This window comes from Malaya genurostris, chromosome 3, assembly GCF_030247185.1.
Source record: "Malaya genurostris strain Urasoe2022 chromosome 3, Malgen_1.1, whole genome shotgun sequence".
In the NCBI taxonomy this organism is placed as follows: Eukaryota; Metazoa; Arthropoda; class Insecta; order Diptera; family Culicidae; genus Malaya; species Malaya genurostris.
In genome coordinates this window covers 287216851-287235869 of record NC_080572.1, presented here as the reverse complement: position 1 = coordinate 287235869, position 19019 = coordinate 287216851, and the positions used below count along the sequence as shown (strand labels likewise).

General features: G+C 37.3%; 1 protein-coding gene across 1 annotated transcript; it reads right to left on the bottom strand.

Moving 5' to 3' along the window:
* Positions 1-11822: 11822 nt before the first annotated feature.
* LOC131436708 (elongation of very long chain fatty acids protein 4-like) lies at positions 11823-13228 on the bottom strand. Its single transcript, XM_058605575.1, has 5 exons — positions 13034-13228; positions 12772-12962; positions 12459-12702; positions 12261-12397; positions 11823-12189 (listed from the first exon to the last, which is right to left on the bottom strand). Exons 1-5 carry the CDS (start codon positions 13089-13091, stop codon positions 11938-11940), a joined length of 882 nt encoding a protein of 293 aa, XP_058461558.1. The 5' UTR covers positions 13092-13228; the 3' UTR covers positions 11823-11937.
* Between the last annotated feature and the right edge of the window lie 5791 nt (positions 13229-19019).

Here is a 19019-nt window from a genome sequence, read left to right as displayed (position 1 = left end):
TCCAAACCGTTCAAAAGGAAACGGGTTTGAATCACTATTTTGCGCATTCAAAAGAAAGAAGAATAACTTTGTATATGAAAATAACGAAGAAAAGTTTCTTCATTTAGAGAGCAAGGAACTCAAATTTTAAGTTGAACTTACTCAAATTTTGAACAAAATATTTTTTTTCTTATTTTGAGTAAAAATTTTCTCAAGTTTGGACAATTTCGTCCCTTAACTCAAAAATGAGTAGATAGGTGGTAACTCAAGTTTATAGTACGTGCACTTTTTATGAATTTGAGTGATCTGTCACTCAATTTTGAGTTATGTTCAATGAGGGTGTATCGAATATGTGAGAGTTTACAAGTCGATCATGTCATTCAGACTGAAGGTCTAGGGTTGGTCTGCAGCGGACCCATTCGCGAGTGTTTTTATTTTATTCTTTCAGTGGTCGTGTTTCATCTCGCGTTGCTGACAGCAGAGCGAGCAGGAGAAAAGGGATACTGGTGAGATCGTTCATCGGAGATATTTTGTATTTTTCTTACTTATTATATTTCTCCTGAGTATCGAAAATCAGGATTTGTTGGGATGATCCCATTGTTTACCAAAACATATCCGGATCGTTTTCTCTCCCTACTAACAAATCTCCTATCCCGTGATGCTCGTGGAGATACAGTGGTTCCCGCGGTCTCTAGAAACAACGAGTATCGGACTAACATTCCTTCCTTTCCCTCAGTAGCACAGTCTTTGGTCGTAGCCAGCTTCGTTATTGATCGTTTAATAAAATGTTAGGAGTGAGTGAGTATGTGCAGTGAAAATGATTTGCTTCTCCCAAGCTTCATTTCCTTGGTTCATTGTACATTTCCACTCATTCGGTCAATCACGAAGGGCAACTACGGGCGATCTACTTCAGCTCAGCTCAGTACTAAATTGCTTCAAAAATTAGATGAGATGTCGCCATAATCATTATCATTCATAAGCATGAAAATGCAATTCTACAGTCATTTAGAATACAGAACAGCCATTCAGCGACGACCGTAACAATTATTTTTCATGAGCAAGAGACGCTCTCTTCTTGATTGTGAACTTGGACCTACCAAAGATCTAATTCTCGGAGAGCCGAGGACGTAGGACTACTCTTTGAATTCTATATAGGAATGCGAAACAGTGATCAGGTCGCATCGAATCGAAGAGATAAAACTGTATATTTGAGATAATTGGTTGTCGAAACTTTAATAAATAACGAACAATGTATAATTTTCCATCTTTACCAAGCCGTGCTCATCATTCAGTAATAGCCGTTCAACCGAGAAGGTTGTGTATAGAAGCGTACAGTTTAACAACGCTGGTTAGTTTACACGCGTTAAATACGACAACGGTTGAACTACAGGTAGAGACCTGTTGGCAGCAGCCGTTAAAACGTATAGTCGTGCTGCATAAGAAAGCCCTAGTGCTGGGCCAAGCTGGTGAAGGAAACAACAAAGGGCGTTTCCCAAGCTCTACCCAGGCCACAATACACAGCCACAAGTGCTGAGCAAGAGAGTTCAAAGGCACATCGAAGAAGGAGAGTGCAAAGGCACATAGAAGCAGGAGAGTGCAAAGGCACACCGGTGCGAAGGCACTTCGGTGCAGAAGCATATCGGTGCGGAGCACAAGGAAGAAGGAGACAAGACAACTCGGTCTTTCCACTGCCATACAACACGCAGGTATACACCGGTGACCTGCGCTGGTTACAGCTGGCGAAGACGAAAGCAAATCGGAATTCGAGTGGTGCTGGATGTCAGGTAGCAGTAGCATCACATCCAACAATCAGTAACCAACAAGAACATCTAGAGCAACGAGGATCTACACGGCAGTGCAACGGAGATAGACAACAATTTCAAGGTAGAAGTTTTTTCTTTTCCTTTTGATTGAGTACTGTGTAGTGTTGGTTTCATTTTTTATTTTAAAGTTTGATTATAAATTTTAATGTGATGGATGAATCCATGGACGTAAATCCTAGCATGAATCCTATACCCCCACGAACGAAAAAATATCAGGAGAGCTCTTCTGGGCCTTGGATAGTCTTTTTTAGACGTATATCAAAGCCATTAAACATTTTACAAATTAATAAAGGTTTGGCATCACGATACTCTTCAATCAAAGAGATCATAAAAGTAAATAATGATAAAATTCGTGTTGTAGTAAATAATTTGAAACGAGCGAATGATATTGTCTCTTCGGAACATTTCAATAAAGAGTATAAAGTTTACATACCCTCCAAAGATGTCGAAATTGACGGTGTTGTTACCGAAGCAAGTCTTTCGGTAGATGATTTACTCAAGCATGGTGTTGGTCGTTTCAAGAACTCTATGCTTGAGGGTGTGAAAATACTGGAGTGCAAACAACTGTACTCAGTAGTTCATGAAGAGGGAAAGAAAGTTTATCGCCCATCAGACTTGTTTCGAGTGACATTTGCCGGGTCTGCGTTGCCGTCCCATGTCTATGTCGATAAAATTCGCCTCCCTGTTCGGCTTTTTGTTCCAAATGTAATGAATTGTACGAACTGCAAAAAATTCGGCCACACAGCTACTTACTGTAGTAATAAACCAAAATGTATTAAGTGTGAAGGGCCTCATAAAGATAATGATTGCAACAAGGAAATTGAAAAATGTATTTATTGTGGAGAAAGTCCTCATGAGGATATTTCAGTATGCACTGCATTTAAAGTACACAAAGACAAAATTAAGCTTTCTTTAAAAGCACGGTCTAAGCGCACATATGCAGAAATGCTTAAAACGGTCATTGATGTCCCCCCTTTGGAAACCGAAAACGGGTTTTCAAATCTAGAGGAACCAGAGGACTCTGACTCTGACGAAAATAGTGAAGGTAATTCGTTTATCACTACCCAAGGGTCAGTTAAGAGAAAGAAGTCTTCTTCCAAATTACCAAAAAAGGCACCTAAAATTTCATCTTCAAAAAAAGATCCCCGTGTTAAACAAAAAAAGTCAAAACCAAAGACTGTGCCTCCTGGTTTGTCAAATTCACAAACCAATCCAGGATCTAGCACAGAAAAAGGTAATAATCCTGTGGGCTCTATTTCACAGCCACCAACAGGATTACTGAAGTTTTCGGAAATTGTTGAATGGATTTTCTCAGCATTCAATATATCTGAACCCTTAAAGACCCTCATAATGGCATTCCTTCCAATAGCTAGAAATTTTTTGAAGCAGTTATCAGCTCAATGGCCAATTGTCTCAGGTTTTGTATCTTTTGATGGATAATTTATCACCCGCCGCAAATGATACAATCACTGTCCTGCAGTGGAATTGTCGAAGCATCATGCCAAAACTTGATTCATTTAAAATATTATTGCATAGTCAAAAATGTGATGTATTTGCTTTATGCGAAACATGGCTTACTTCAAACATAGCTTTAAATTTTAATGATTTTAACATTATACGTCTCGATAGAGACTCTCCGTATGGTGGAGTGCTTTTGGGAATTAAGAAATGCTATTCCTTTTATAGATTAAACATCCCTTCAACTTCTAGTATAGAAGTTGTTGCTTGCCAAATAAACATTAAAGGCAAAGATATTTGCATAGCTTCGGTTTATATTCCTCCAAAAGCACAAGTTGGACAGCGACAGCTTAATGAAATGGTTGAAGCCCTTCCTGCTCCACGATTGATTCTGGGGGATTTAAATTCGCACGGAATGATGTGGGGTTCCGTTTACAATGATAGCAGATCATCTTTAATACAAAACATTTGTGACAATTTTAGCATGACGGTATTAAATATGGGTAGCATGACACGGATCCCAAGACCTCCTGCACGCCCAAGTGCATTAGATCTATCTCTTTGCTCAACATCAATTCGACTAGATTGCACCTGGAAAATATTGCCTGATTTACACGGTAGCGATCATTTACCAATCATCATCTCAATTAGCAATAGCAATTGCATTGCTACTTCAGCTAGTATTCCATATGATTTGACAAAAAATATCGACTGGATTAAATACCAAAGTAGTATCTCTAGTATTTTGAATTCAATGGAAGAGCTCCCTCCACTTGAAGAATATGACTTCCTCATTTGTTCGATTCTGGAGGCAGCAGAACAATCCCAAACTAAACGCTTTCCTGGGCCAACGACTAACAGAAGGCCTCCCAACCGCTGGTGGGACAAAGAGTGCTCAGAGGCTAAACTCGCAAAACAAAATGCTTGCAAGACGTTTCTAAAACGGGGAGGAGGAACTCCTCAGAATTTTGAAAAACTTATGGCTTTAGAAACCAAGTACAAGAGCATACTTCGAGTCAAAAAATGTAGCTATTGGAGACATTTTGTCGAAGGTTTATCAAGAGAAACCTCAATGAGCACTCTTTGGAACACGGCCAGACGAATGAGGAATCGTAACGTAGGAAATGAGAGTGATGAATACTCGAACCGATGGATATTTGACTTTGCTAGGAAAGTTTGCCCAGATTCTGTTCCTACGCAGAGTATTATAAGGGAATCTCCTCCAAATAATGGGTTTATTAATAACCCATTTTCAATGATGGAATTTTCAATAGCACTCTTGTCTTGTAACAATAACGCTCCTGGGTTGGACAGAATTAAATTCAACTTGGTGAAGAATCTGCCCGACCTCGCAAAAAGACGTTTGTTGGAATTGTTCAACAAGTTTCTTGAGCAAAATATTGTTCCACCTGACTGGAGACAAGTGAAAGTTATCGCCATTCAAAAGCCGGGGAAACCAGCTTCCAATCACAACTCATATAGACCCATTGCGATGTTGTCCTGCATCAGAAAATTGTTCGAAAAAATTATTCTACGACGTCTCGACACTTGGGTCGAGACGAACGGTTTGTTGTCAGATACTCAGTTTGGCTTCCGTAGAAATAAAGGGACGAATGATTGCCTTGCATTACTTTCGTCTGACATCCAAATTGCCTTCGCTCAAAAGCAACAAATGGCATCTGTATTTTTAGACATTAAAGGAGCATTTGATTAAGTTTCCATTGATGTTCTTTCAGACAAGCTCCACCAACATGGACTCCCAGCGGTTATAAATAGTTATTTGCACAACCTTTTGTCAGAGAAACGCATGCATTTTTCATATGGCGATTTGACAACATTCAGAATTAGCTACATGGGTCTACCGCAAGGCTCATGCCTCAGTCCGCTCCTTTATAATTTTTACGTGAATGACATTGACAGCTGTCTTGTAACCCCATGTACACTAAGACAATTGGCAGATGATGGCGTGGTTTCAGTTACTGGACCCAAAGCTATTGATCTGCATAAACCATTGCAAGATACCTTAGATAACTTGTCCGTTTGGGCTGTTCATCTTGGTATCGAATTCTCTGCGGAGAAAACAGAGTTAGTCGTCTTTTCAAGAAAGCATGATCCCGCGCAGCTTCAGCTCCATATGATGGGAAGAATGATCCAACAGGTTTTAACTTTTAAATACCTCGGGGTGTGGTTCGATTCCAAATGCAAGTGGGGAGGACACATTAGGTATCTGATAACGAAATGCCAACAAAGAGTAAATTTTCTTCGAACAATAACAGGATCTTGGTGGGGTGCTCATCCGGAAGATTTGATAAAATTGTATCAGACAACGATACTTTCAGTGATGGAATATGGATGCGTTTGCTTTCGTTCCGCTGCAAACTCTCATATAATCAAACTTGAGCGAATTCAGTATCGTTGTTTGCGAATTGCTTTAGGGTGCATGCATTCGACACATACAATGAGTCTTGAAGTTCTGGCGGGAGTTCTTCCATTAAAAGATCGATTTTGGGAGCTTTCATCACGCCTGCTAATAAGATGTGAGGTGCTGAATTCCATGGTAATTAATAATTTCGAACGACTAGTCGAGCTTCGATCTCAAACAAAATTCATGACAGTATATTTTAACCATATGTCACAGGAAATCAACCCTTCAAGATATATTCCTATCCATGTCAGCCTCCTAAATGTCCCTGACTCAACTTTATTTTTCGACACATCCATGCAGCGCGAAGTGCGTGGAATCCCGGATCATCTACGCTCGACGGAAATCCCAAAAATATTTTCAAGTAAGTTCAGGCATATTGACTCTGAGAAAATGTTTTACACGGACGGATCGCGAATTGAAGAAGCGACTGGGTTTGGTATGTTGAACAATAATGTTTCGGCCTCATTTAGGCTTCAAGAACCTGCATCTGTTTATATAGCAGAGCTAGCAGCAGTTCATTATAGTTTGAGTGTAATCGTCACATTATCTCCAAACCATTATTTCCTCTTCACAGATAGTCTGAGTGCAATTGAAGCCATTCGCTCAAACATGACTGGCAAGACTGAACCGTTTTTCCTGGGCAAAATAAAACAGTGCCTGAACGACATATTGAACAATAATTATCTAATCACTATAGTCTGGGTCCCGGCTCATTGCTCCATTCCTGGCAATGAAAGAGCCGATATTTTAGCCAAAGGTGGTGCTATTGAGGGTGAAATTTATGAGCGACCGATTGCTTTCAACGAATTCTATAGCTCGTCTCGCCAAAGAACACTTGCCAGCTGGCAAGCTTCTTGGGATAGAGATGATCTGGGTCGGTGGATGCACTCAATTATTCCGAATATATCGACAAAGTCATGGTTCAGGGGACTGGATGTGAGTAGGGATTTCATTCGTGTGATGTCCAGACTCATGTCCAATCACTACACGTTAGATGCACATCTCCTTCGAATTGGGCTCTCCGAGACTAATCATTGTGCTTGCGGAGAAGGTTATCGGGATATTGATCATGTCGTTTGGACATGCGTGGAGTATCGTGATGTCAGATCTCAACTAATAAATTCTTTGCGTACCCAAGGTAGACTATCCAATATCCCAGTTCGAGACATTCTTGCTTGTCGTGACCTTTCATACATGAAACTTATTTATCATTTCATAAAGAAAATTGGAGTTTCAATTTAATAAAGGCCCCTTTTAAGACTTAGCTCTGATCCCAGCTGCGTCCATGAGTTCAACCAATAGCTAAATTAGAATAAAAATTATGTAATGATACAAACAAACTCGAAACAGTTTATGAAATTATCAACAAAATGTCAAAAAAATCAGCTTATTTTATAATTTATAGAAGGTAATCGTTTGGTTCAAATAATATTTCCGAGTAGATTTCATAATTAATGACGAGTTACTTAAGATGATATTTAAGCTATAAGAGAATATGTTTTAATAAATTCAAAACGTTGTGACTATGTTAGAATTAAATTAGGATAAGAATATTATGTAAAAGTGATGCTACGGCGAAGAAAAACTTATGTAAACTGCCTTAAGAAATAAACGTATTTATGGAAAAAAAAAAAGCCGTGCTCATAGCTCCCCCTAAAATAGACGACCATTCTGTTCGGTTCGTTTGTGCGTGGAAGAGGATTCTACGCTCATCAGGTCTCTGTGGATTTTAATGCGCTTTTTGTCTTTCATGAGAGGCAATGATTTTTGTAGGAGTTCTGCTGATTTTTTTCCATTCGAGATACTGAACGCTGGGTATTTTGAGATCTCCCAGATCGTAAATTTATTTTTCATGCAAAATATCTTAAAACTGCCTTTAACGTCTCGGTAACACCAGATCTCGACATTTCATGCAATTCTAAGACATTCGACAAAAAATTCGATTCCGTAGTTTCAGATTCGATTTTTTTTCCAACAAAATTTTTTGAGGTAACACTAGTTCTGAAAGTTTAAGATATTTTAAAGACATTGGTATCAAAGAGAGAATTTTCGATTTCGGAAATCTCAAAATTCCAGTTCGAAAATCTCAAATTTTCAGTTTGGGAAATCTCAACATTCATACTTCCAGAAAATCGATTTTAAAAATAATTTTGTTTTATATGACACTAGATCTCAACGTCTCATGCAATTCAAAGACATTTGCCATAACAAAATATTTAGATTTCGGAAATCTCAAAACTTCCATTGTCAATTTTTTTCCATTTGTCAATTTCTTCAAATTATGACGATATGACTCACTAGATCTCGAAGTTTCATGCAATTTTATTACATTTGGCATGGAAAGAATTACTTCAATCTCAACCAGCCACCGGCTGAAAGTCTCTTTGAAAAAGAAAATTAACTAACTAACTACTTCAACCTCAACATTTTCCTGAATTTAAGAAACAATAAAAATACGCGTTAACAGTCCTGACCTGAACCCGATGGATTATTCGATTTGGGCGAATGTTGAAGCACTGACCTGCAGGCCCGTACCCAGGATTTCGTTTCGGGAAGGGGCCCTGATCGTTTTCTTGGTGCGCATTTAGTACCTCTTGTTTCTTAGACGCGTAAGTGCTGATTCAAAAGTAATTAATGAACTGAAAAGCATTTCCGAACTCGCAAAGAAAATAATTAACACTTTAAGTGATTTATCATATATTAGTAGGGATGCGAAATTTTGAGTGAATCGAAAAAAAAGAACCGCTGAAGAAATATTCATATATTTTACAGAGTACGTTGGTAGATGACAGCACAGCGATTCTCGTGACGTAGTGATTCAGCCAAGGTTTTCTTCGAAAATCAAATAGGACGAAACACTTTCAATTTTCATACCCTTTCGATCCGATCGATGTGAACATTGTGATACAAGGCCCAAATTGTAGCTCCATATTCCAGAATACTGCGTACTAGTGCTATATAAACATTCCAGATCATTCGTGAATAGTATGAAAATGAGTGGTCCAAGGTGGCTCCCTTGTTTGGACTCGAGAGGAACAAAACTGAACTCCTTACTCCAATTTATAAGACATCTTAGTTGATAGCCATACAAACTTACTTCGGCGGTTGCCGATTTCAGGTTCCGGAAGTAGCGGTCGAAACCTTCACAATGGGACTCACATCGATTTCTTAATATTTTGGAACAAATAAGTGCTATGAGATTGTGATAGTTCGAGGATGCCAAATTGGGTGAATAAGGTGGGTTGGGAAGTAATTGGAACCATAAATCGTAGATGGTAGAGTTGCTCTTATTTTGCTATGGTGCATACTAATATTATGATTTAATTTTCGTTTATCAAGGCAGTTCATGAAATGTTTGCCATGACAATCCAAGAAAACTGACGATTCAGGTTATGTCAGCAATTACCAACCTACACCAAAAGTCTAACCGAATCTGCGTCAGCATAGCCAAACATGCTTCCGAAGTGCGCTCGCGCTCGTCTTTTTAATCCTGAGTATGCATCCGCAGCATCCTATGGTAAGTGCACTCAGCTTGCGCACCTTTACTGTCGAGTCATCTAGCCCCATTTCATGTAATGTTGACACTGTCCCTTGTAAAAGCATCGTAGCCCCTACCGTTGCGGACTCAATCACCACGAAACTCTTGAAACCACAATTTCACGGTGTAATCTAAAAGAGCACTTGACACAGGTAACCAGCAAGCACTAATAATGGCATTAAAATAGCCTTTTATGAGCACCAAAAATACTTATAGCTCTATATCTGTAATCTGAAAGCTCGTCAATGAAATCAATCAAAATTCAGCATTCAAAATGCACACCAGCCATAAATAAGCATTATCTATGATTAGCCGCATATTTTGCCAAAGTCGGCCTTAATTCAGTCTCAAGTGCGATTTTAATGCCAATTAGCGATTATTTGCTGTCATAATGCGGTATTGGTTTGTACTTATTGGTTACCGGGGGACTCATAATCTCGTATCATAACTTTGGTTTGGTTTTCTTCGTCTTTTCGCCTCCCAAACATGGCCAACATTTTTTTAAGTTGTATAATATGTATAAAAATATATGACTTAATAGTATTCGTTTACAATCGATAAAGGTGTCCGATTTCGGGAGGGAATTGATTCGTGCCATCAAAATTCGAACAACATTTTGTTATTTTTCCATGGAAAAATATTGAGAAATAAATCGGTGGAGAGGCATTTTTGAGGACGCTTCTAGAAAGTCATGATTTGCGGTGTCCACTGTATCTCAGCGCAGATTAATCAGAAGTGAACAAATCATAGCAGCATAGTTAGAGCAGAAGTCTTTCTAGACCCCAACGTTTCTGTTTGATTATTTAAATTTTTTTTTATATTTTTTTGGTTGTTGAAATTCAAAAGTACGATTTTTACGAAAAAACGGCCATTTTGTAGCTGTTAACCCTCCCCAAAGTAACAAACAACGAAAACGGAAATCGTTGGGGTCTGGTTTTTTATATGTAGAAAGTGTGTGAAAATTTTGAAAAAAAATTGGTGCAGTAGTTTTTGAATGACGATGGACACGGACTTTCAAAACTTGCTTTCGAGAAAAACGCGTTTAAAGTTTATTGTCCTCAAAATCGAAGGAAACAATTTATTACTCATGGGAGCACGTAGATTCTAACATTCTCAAAAAGCCATATTTTTTCGTTTGTATTTTGTTATAATGAAACATTTCGAGAATGTTTTGTCAAGTTTTTAAGTCAATCGAAGTAGAAATCTTGGGCCTGTGCGCCTAGCTCTTGCTTCTTCGTATAATGAGATAGCCATAGATAAAGGTCCATAACTTCCAGAGTTTCGTTCCAATAGGCTTGAAAATTTCACAGAAAATTCTTCAAATGTTTTACTATCAGACAATAGAAAAAAAATAATAAATAATTTTTCAAAAGTGTCGGACCCCACCCGCCTCTTAAGTCTGTCAAATCACGCATTGTAAGAGACTGTACTCGAAACGGTTAATATTAGTGCTTAAAATGGTTGACATTGAAGACCTGCAAATTAGCTGCCAAAACGGTGTGCTAACTGATGACTCACAAGTTTCTATCACATGCCTCGTCAGATTGACATGTGGTCAACAGTAACAGTTCATTTCAAAGAACCGTTCCGATCTTGATAGTTTTACCGAAAGAACTAGTTCTCCGGAGTCGTTCATGCGTTCTTTAGAGATTTTGAATGTTCCTGCAAAAACCGTATGAATGCAAATAGTTATATTCCATTGGCAAAAAGCTCTTCAAATGGGAACGCAGTATTTTTTTGCATATATTTAAAGTAGTAATCTTTCACTTTTGAGCACTTTTTACGATTTCTACTGCATTCTTTAAAACGACACCCGTTTAGAAATATACAGTTATTAATACACTTTCTTATAGAATTCAATCACTTTTATTTCTTCCGAAGAGATTCTAGGACTATCGTTCTTCAACAAGCAACTGTTGTTCACTCATTTTTTTCTAGAAGAATTAGTTCTTTTGAATCGTTCGCGAACGGATTGCCCATCTCTAGTCGACAGTACGAAGCTGGCGTTCAGTGCCATGGCCTGCTGCGGTAATAACAAAAGATAAGGCTTTGCTTGAATGCTATAACCTTGTCTGCAATTTGTTTTAACAATTTTTTTCAATTTGAACTGCTCTGCACTGATGAGTCAAAGACAAAACGTGAACATAATAAAAACGGTTATGTGCCCTAGCACAAAATTTGGCTAACCCCTAAATGTTTCAACACAATGTGTGTTTGTGACCGATTTAAATTATAATCAAGCAAGAAACTCTGATATGTATCGTACATGAAAGTTACAGTTAAAAACAAATATTCTGTTACAACTCAAAATAAAGTCTCTAATGTATAACAAAATAAGGTAAAATTCAACCCAAACACAATGTTTTCCACAACACCTAGTATCTATGAAGCATTGAAAACTCGGTTGTGGTTGTACTTAGAAACGAATACCAAAACTCTATCAGTTCGCCAAGAGAAATGTTCACTTCAAATGACATTGGAATTGCAAATGGCATGCGCGCTTGTAGATGGCACAAATTTATTACGATCCAGGTCATCGACAGGTCAGGCTAACAAAAAAATGTACAGGGAAATATACAAAGAACACAAACTAGTCTCAAACATTTAGAAAATAGTGGTATTTATGTAAAATAACGCTACATTAAACTCTATTCAGACTTAGCCCAATTTGGTGTTCGGATGGCTAGCTACTGAAGACAAACCGGATAGAATTGCTAATCAATCATCGATTTGTTCAATACGGAATGTTCTCGGGTAGTGAATGAACCATTCCGGAACGGTTCTTGTTGCACTTCGACCTTTTCCGTTGGTTTCTTTCTGATGTACGCTTGATAGTAGAAATCAAGAAACAGCGCAAACATGAACAGGTTCTGGGGCAACAGGACAAACAGTGGCCACCGGGGGTAGGCACAATTTGGTTGAAACACGAGCACAAACCACTGCAGGAAGATAAGCCCGAATTGAATCTAGAAAATGAAAACAAAATAAAAAGGGGTTTTCGATTACTGTAGCGATCTGTTTATCTGACAAGCCTTACGATTTGCAATTGTGTGATGTGTTTTTTCCACCAGACGTTGCCCTTGTACTTGGGACTAACCGAGGTCAGGAAGTAATAGTAATACATAACTACGTGTACGAAACTGTTCAGGAATCCCATGAACACACCGTGGCCACCTGAAATGATTTCGATGAAGCGTTCCAGAAAACCACAAAGTACAAATAGCACAGTTCAAACCTGCCATCCACTTGACTCCACTCCAAGACAGCATCACCATTCCGGTGTGATGATACACGTGAAGAAAGCTAACCTGATTCTGCTTCTTGCGAAGGACGAAGAACACCGTATCCAGAAGGTCCATCACCTTCACGAGGAAGTAAATGTGAATACGACGGGCGATCGCGATGGCCGCTTCATTGTCCGAATAGTCCACTGGCTGGCAGAGAAAACTGTATCCTCGCAAATACCCTAACCGCCATCCCTTCGAAACGAAGTTGCAAACGTTATCAATCATGTTATCAATTTTACAGATTCGTTCAGTAGAACTTACCTCTACGAACAGAAAAAGGCAAATAAACACTTGCACTAAATTGTACACTTTGATAATGTTATCAAGTTTGATGGGTTTCCGGTTTTCCATCCACTTGGGACCCCACTTCAGCACGAACATTAGATAGAAACCCAGAATCGCCAATCCAGGCCATGGTGTTTCCATGAGGAACCAATTGCTGACACGATGATCTACAATCAAAAGGAAAACAGCGGCAGTATAATACCGTTTCGTTTCGTCGATCGCAAACTTTGATAATTACCGGCAACTTCATAGTTTACGTAGTTGTAGAACGAAGAAAGGTACTTTAGTACCAACATTGTCGCTGTGGCCAAAAACTTCCAGCGGCTCCCAAAATACCTTGGCGCATCCGTATCGCTTCAAATCACACGTAAAACTGTGTGGAAAACAGTTCCGGTGATTCCGAAAAGTTCACACACCGCCAGTGAACTACGCAAAATAAATAGTCGTGTCATTGTGACACAATTGCTAACTACCACCACCATCACGCCGTTTCGTAAACGGTTTGTTACCAACACAGTACTTCACTGTGGTTTAGACCGATCGGTCCACATTTATAAAATGCAGATCCGCCGCGACCGTCATTATTAGGCATTCATTTATGCAACGGTGAAACAGAACGGAAGCATGCGATTTCGGTTGTGCGCTATTCGGGCGAAACTTAGAAATCCTACCCTTCGGAACCTAAGTATGGAGAAACAAAACAGGGTCGGCAAGGCTGGTTCTGCTGCCGGTACTTTGCGTAAAACATATGATACCGAACGTGCGAACGAAGTTCAAATCGTCACAACACATTTCCATACGACATTTTCTTCAGGAAAAGTTTATATAAATGAGCGGTCACCACATGCGAGAAAATTTATTCGGGTTTTGAATTAGGCGTTGGTAGTTAAGTTGCAATACTAGAATTTAGCATTAGCATAACATTAGAAATCGGACGTTTGTTGCAACTATTGCTGTTTTTTTATAATAACGATTTATTGGATTATAAGTTAAAATTAAATTATTAAGATTTAAATTGGGTGTTCAGCCACAAGTGGTGACTTTTCAGCCCTGTTATATATATATATATATATATATATATATATATATATATATATATATATATATATATATATATATATATATATATATATATATATATATATATATATATATATATATATATATATATATATATATATATATATATATATATATATATATATATATATATATATATATATATATATATATATATATATGATTTGGTTATTACCATGAGGACATCATTTGCTTCCGCAATTCTGAGATTTTTGTGTAGGGAAAATTCTAAACCTACTTGTATTGTGTAATGGGGAAAAGGAACTTATATACTAACTTACTAACTAATACAGAGAGCGAATCGATTCAATAGAAGATTGCATCGAATGTTGTCGGAATTTGCTTATAATATTATGTGACATTACATCTAATGGTTCTATATTTGTGAGTCTGTGTAACTCATTTGTACTAAACCAAGGAGGACGCTTCAAAATCATTTCCAGAATTTTTTCTGAATCCTTTGAAGCGTTTTCTTCCTGATGGAACAACAACTTGACCAAATTGTTACTGCATAAAGCATGACTGGTCTGAAAATTTGTTTATAAATTAACAACTTGTTTTTTAGACAGAGCTTAGAATTTCTGGTTATAAGAGGATATAAACATTTAATATATTTATTACACTTTGCCTGGATTTCTTCAATGTGATCCTTGAAAGTAAGTTTTTTGTCATACGTTAAACCTAGGTATTTAGCTTGGTCAGACCATGTCAATTCCAAGCCATTCAATTTGAGAATGTGATTATTGTTGTTTGGTTTAAGAAAAGAAGCTCTTGGCTTATGAGGAAAAATAAATAATTGCGTTTTAGCTGCATTTGGTTTAATTTTCCATTTTGACAGATAATCACTGAAAATATTTAAACTTCTTTGTAGGCGACTGCAGATCACTCTTAGATTTCTACCAGTGGCTAAAAGACTTGTGTCGTCAAAGAATAGCAATTTCTGACAACCAACGGGTAGATTTGGAAGATCAGAAGTGAAAATATTATACAAAATTGGAGCTACGCTCGAACCCTGCGGAACACCGGCTCGTACAGGCAGCAATTCAGATTTACAATTTTGATAGCTAACCTGAAGACTACGATCAATTAAATAATTTTGAATCATTTTGATCAAATAAATAGGAAACTGGAAATCAGACATTTTTGCTATTAAACCTTTGTGCCAAACACTGTCGAATGCTTTTTCTATGCCTAGAAGAGCAACTCCAGTGGATAATCCAGAAGATTTATTTGATTTTAGCATGTTCGTTACTCTGACAAGTTGATGAGTAGTTGAATGTTCATGACGAAATCCAAACTGCTCTGGTAAAAAAAAATTGAATTCTCATTTATATGAGACATCATTCTCAACAAGATAATTTTTTCAAAAAGTTTACTGATAGAAGAAAGTAAGCTAATTGGTCGATAACTTGATGTTTCTGCAGGGTTTTTATCAGGTTTGAGGATAGGAATTACTTTAGCGTTTTTCCATCTTTTTGCAAAGTAAGCTAATGAAAAATACTTGCTGAAAATTTTAACCAGGAGTTTCAAGGCAACATCGGGAAAATTTTTAATAAGAATATTAAAAATTCCATCATTACCAGGAGCCTTCATGTTTTTAAGTTTTCTAATAATTGATTTAATTTCATCAAAATTCGTCTCAATAATGTCATCTTGTGATAACACTTGGGTTGAAATATGATCATACTTCAGTGAGACTTCACTTTCAATAGGACTCACAACGTTCAAATTAAAATTGTGTACACTCTCGAACTGCTGAGCAAGTTTTTGAGCTTTTTCGCCATTTGTAAGAAGTATTTGATTTCCTTCCTTGGGAGCAGGAATTGGTTTCTGAGGTTTCTTAAGAACCTTAGAAAGTTTCCAGAAAGATTTAGAATATGGTTTAATTTTTTCAACTTTTTAGCGAAATTTTCATTTCGCAAAAGAGTAAATCTATGTTTAATTTCTTTTTGTAAATCCTTAACTATGTTTTTCATAGCAGGATCACGAGAACGTTGATATTGTCGTCGACGAACATTCTTCAACCGAATGAGCAGATGAAGATTGTCATCGATGATAGGAGGATTTATTTTAGTTTGAGCTTTGGGAACTGAAAGATTTCTAGCTTCGATAATGTAATGATTCAAATTATCAATTGCTGTGTCGATGTCCGCAGAATTTTCTAAAATAGTTTCATGATCCACATGATTTTCAATGTGAGATCTGTAATCTAACCAATTAGCTCTATGATAGTTGAATATAGAACTAATTGGATTAATCATAGCTTCGTTGGAAAGTCTGAATGTTACAGGAAGATGATCTGAGTCAAAGTCAGCATGTGTAATCGGTTCACTACAAATGTGACTTTGATCTGTTAGAACCAGATCAATTGTAGACGGGTTTTTCACGGAAGAGAAACAAGTAGGATTACTGGGATGAAGAACTGTGAAGTAACCAGCTGAGAGTTGATTATGCAGTATTTTACCATTACTGTTATTTTCCCTACAATTCCACTGGACATGCTTAGCATTTAAGTCCCCTATTACGAAAAATTTCAGTCGATATATTGTGAGTTTTTGCAAATCGCTTTAAAGAAATTTAATTGTTCGCCGGTGCATTGGAATGGTAAATATGCTCCAGCGATGAATTAAATTCCATTAATGGTTTCAACTTCGATTCCCAAGCTTTCAATAACTTTAGTATTGAAAGAAGGTAAATTTTGATGTTTAGTTTGCCGTTTGATAAAAATGGCCACTCCAACACCCATTCCAGTAAACCTGTCAAATCGATGAACCACATAATGTGGATTACTTTTCAATTTTACATTTGGTTTAAGAAAAGTTTCTGTCACAATGGCAATATGAATTTTGTGAACTTTGAGAAAATTATAAAATTAATCTTCACTCGATTTTAAAGATCGAGCTTTCCAATTTAAAATATTCAAATAATTATTGTTAAATTTTAAATTCGTTATAATATTATTTGCAAATTGCCATCCGATTTGAAATGCTTCAAAAAGTGATGAAGTCGAATTCATTCCGATGATCATTTGAAAAAGTTGATCTTGTAGGTAGATCATTTTATTTTCAGTTATATCGCCTAAATCGACTTCATTTAAAGAAGCGAATGGCATTGAAGGAATATTGGTAGGTAGACTGCCATTAGAAGAAGATGATATGGCCGATCTACCTATTAATAAAGTGTTTTCGCGGTCCTGTGTTTTGATAATTTACATTAGAAGAATTAAGTGGAAGATTTCTACCTGTTACATTAGCGTAACTGACATTAGAAGAAGATGATGACGAGGTTGATCTACATGTCAATAAATTGTTTTCGTTAGAAGACAAATTGGAAGGCGTGCCGGTTTTTTGTTTTAAATTCGAAGAAATAAGTGCCTTAGAAGAATAAGGCGTGGCATTTGTAACGGTTTGTTGATTTTCAGGTATGTTATGTAAAATTAAGGTCGTTGATTTGACTTGTTGTCTAAGCGAACGAGCGTTTAAAATTTTTTCCCTGACAGGACATTTCAAATAATTGGATTTATGATTTCCATCTCAATTTGAACATGAAAATTAATCAGTGGTTTCATTCATTGGACAAACGTCTTTCGAATGCGATTTACCACAATTCAAGCATCGTATATCCATATGACAATTTTTGGTTCCATGGCCGAAGCCTTGGCAACGACGACATTGCATTAAAGTTTGCAATACGATTATGCCGTTTATAATGTTCCCAATGAATTTTAATGTGGGAAATGAAACGTACTTTTGCTAAAGTTTTCAAATTGTTTACATCACTTCGATTGAAGTGTATTAAGTAAAGTTAATGGGAAATTCCAGAGCGTGGTTTAGAAGTACCATTCGCTCCTCTTTTCATAAGTATTACTTGGGAAGGGGCAAAACCAAGCAATACTTTTAGTTCATTTTTGATTTCATCAGTACTTTGATCATTTGATAAGCCTTTCAAGACAGCCTTGAAGGGTCTGTCTGATTTTATATCATATGAATAAAATTTATGAAGTTTCTCGGACAAATATAGGATAAGACGTTCATAATCTTCCAATCCACCAACCAAGACTCGATATTCTCCTCTTTGTCCGATTTGAAATGAGACTTTTACTGCCGGGAGAAAAGTAGAAAGCTCAGTACGGATTGCTTTGAAGTCGGAAATCATCACCGTCACTGGTGGCATGGATTGTTGTTTCTTCCCAGAACGACAAGCGTCCATTTTGGGAATTTTTGATGAATTTTCTTCTATGTCGCTACAATCGGATTCAGAAAGAATCTCGTAAATATTGTTAAACGGCATAGGATCAACGGAAGGGAAATCCGTCCGTTGTCTTTTATTTTTATATTCAGATTCTATAAGATCGTGAATGTTATTAGAAAAATGTTGAATAACGGATTGTGATTTATTCCGTATTGAATTATTTTTAGCCTTAGGCTTGTTGCCTTTCCGGTTGGACGCAGGCATTTTTGAAATGAATTAAATTTTTAATTAAATTAACCAAATACGTTGATTTTGGGTATAGCGGATCATCGTTCCTGGTTCCGGAAGTACCGGGAAAGTGCTCGTGTGCTCCAAACCGGAGATCACTCTAATTTCTCAGAATCGGCCAAACCCATCTTCATAAATTCAGTTTGAAATGTGAAGTATTATGTTTCCAAAAGTAATGTAGAATTTTTTCCAGATCTGGCTTCCAGTTTCAGAAATCTATGGTAGTGTGTATGAAATTGAAACCTGTCATGAAGAGCGATAATGCAAAAAACGTAAAAATTCTTTTAAATTTGATTCAAAACTGTTTCAATTAATAGGTAATGATATTTTCTGGCCCAACAATCGGATTTCAGCTATACCGAGTGTGCAGGTTGTTCACAAAACTGACATGTAATCAGCTGATTTTCATAGGTAATCAGAGTTTTACACGGATGTATCCCATCTTGACCACAAACGATGTAAGATGGAATTGCTTACGTAGTTGCATACGTACGACTCGCACGGCATTCCGGATACCGGGGGAAAAATTTCGCCATACTTCCCTTTCGATGGAAAGAACTTCACCGTACTGTGACATGTTTTCCCGAACGTACTGATCGCTGGTCTGCAGGGGAAGGTGATTCTGATGATTCTTGATGTACACGGGGGCTTTATATTTAACATTG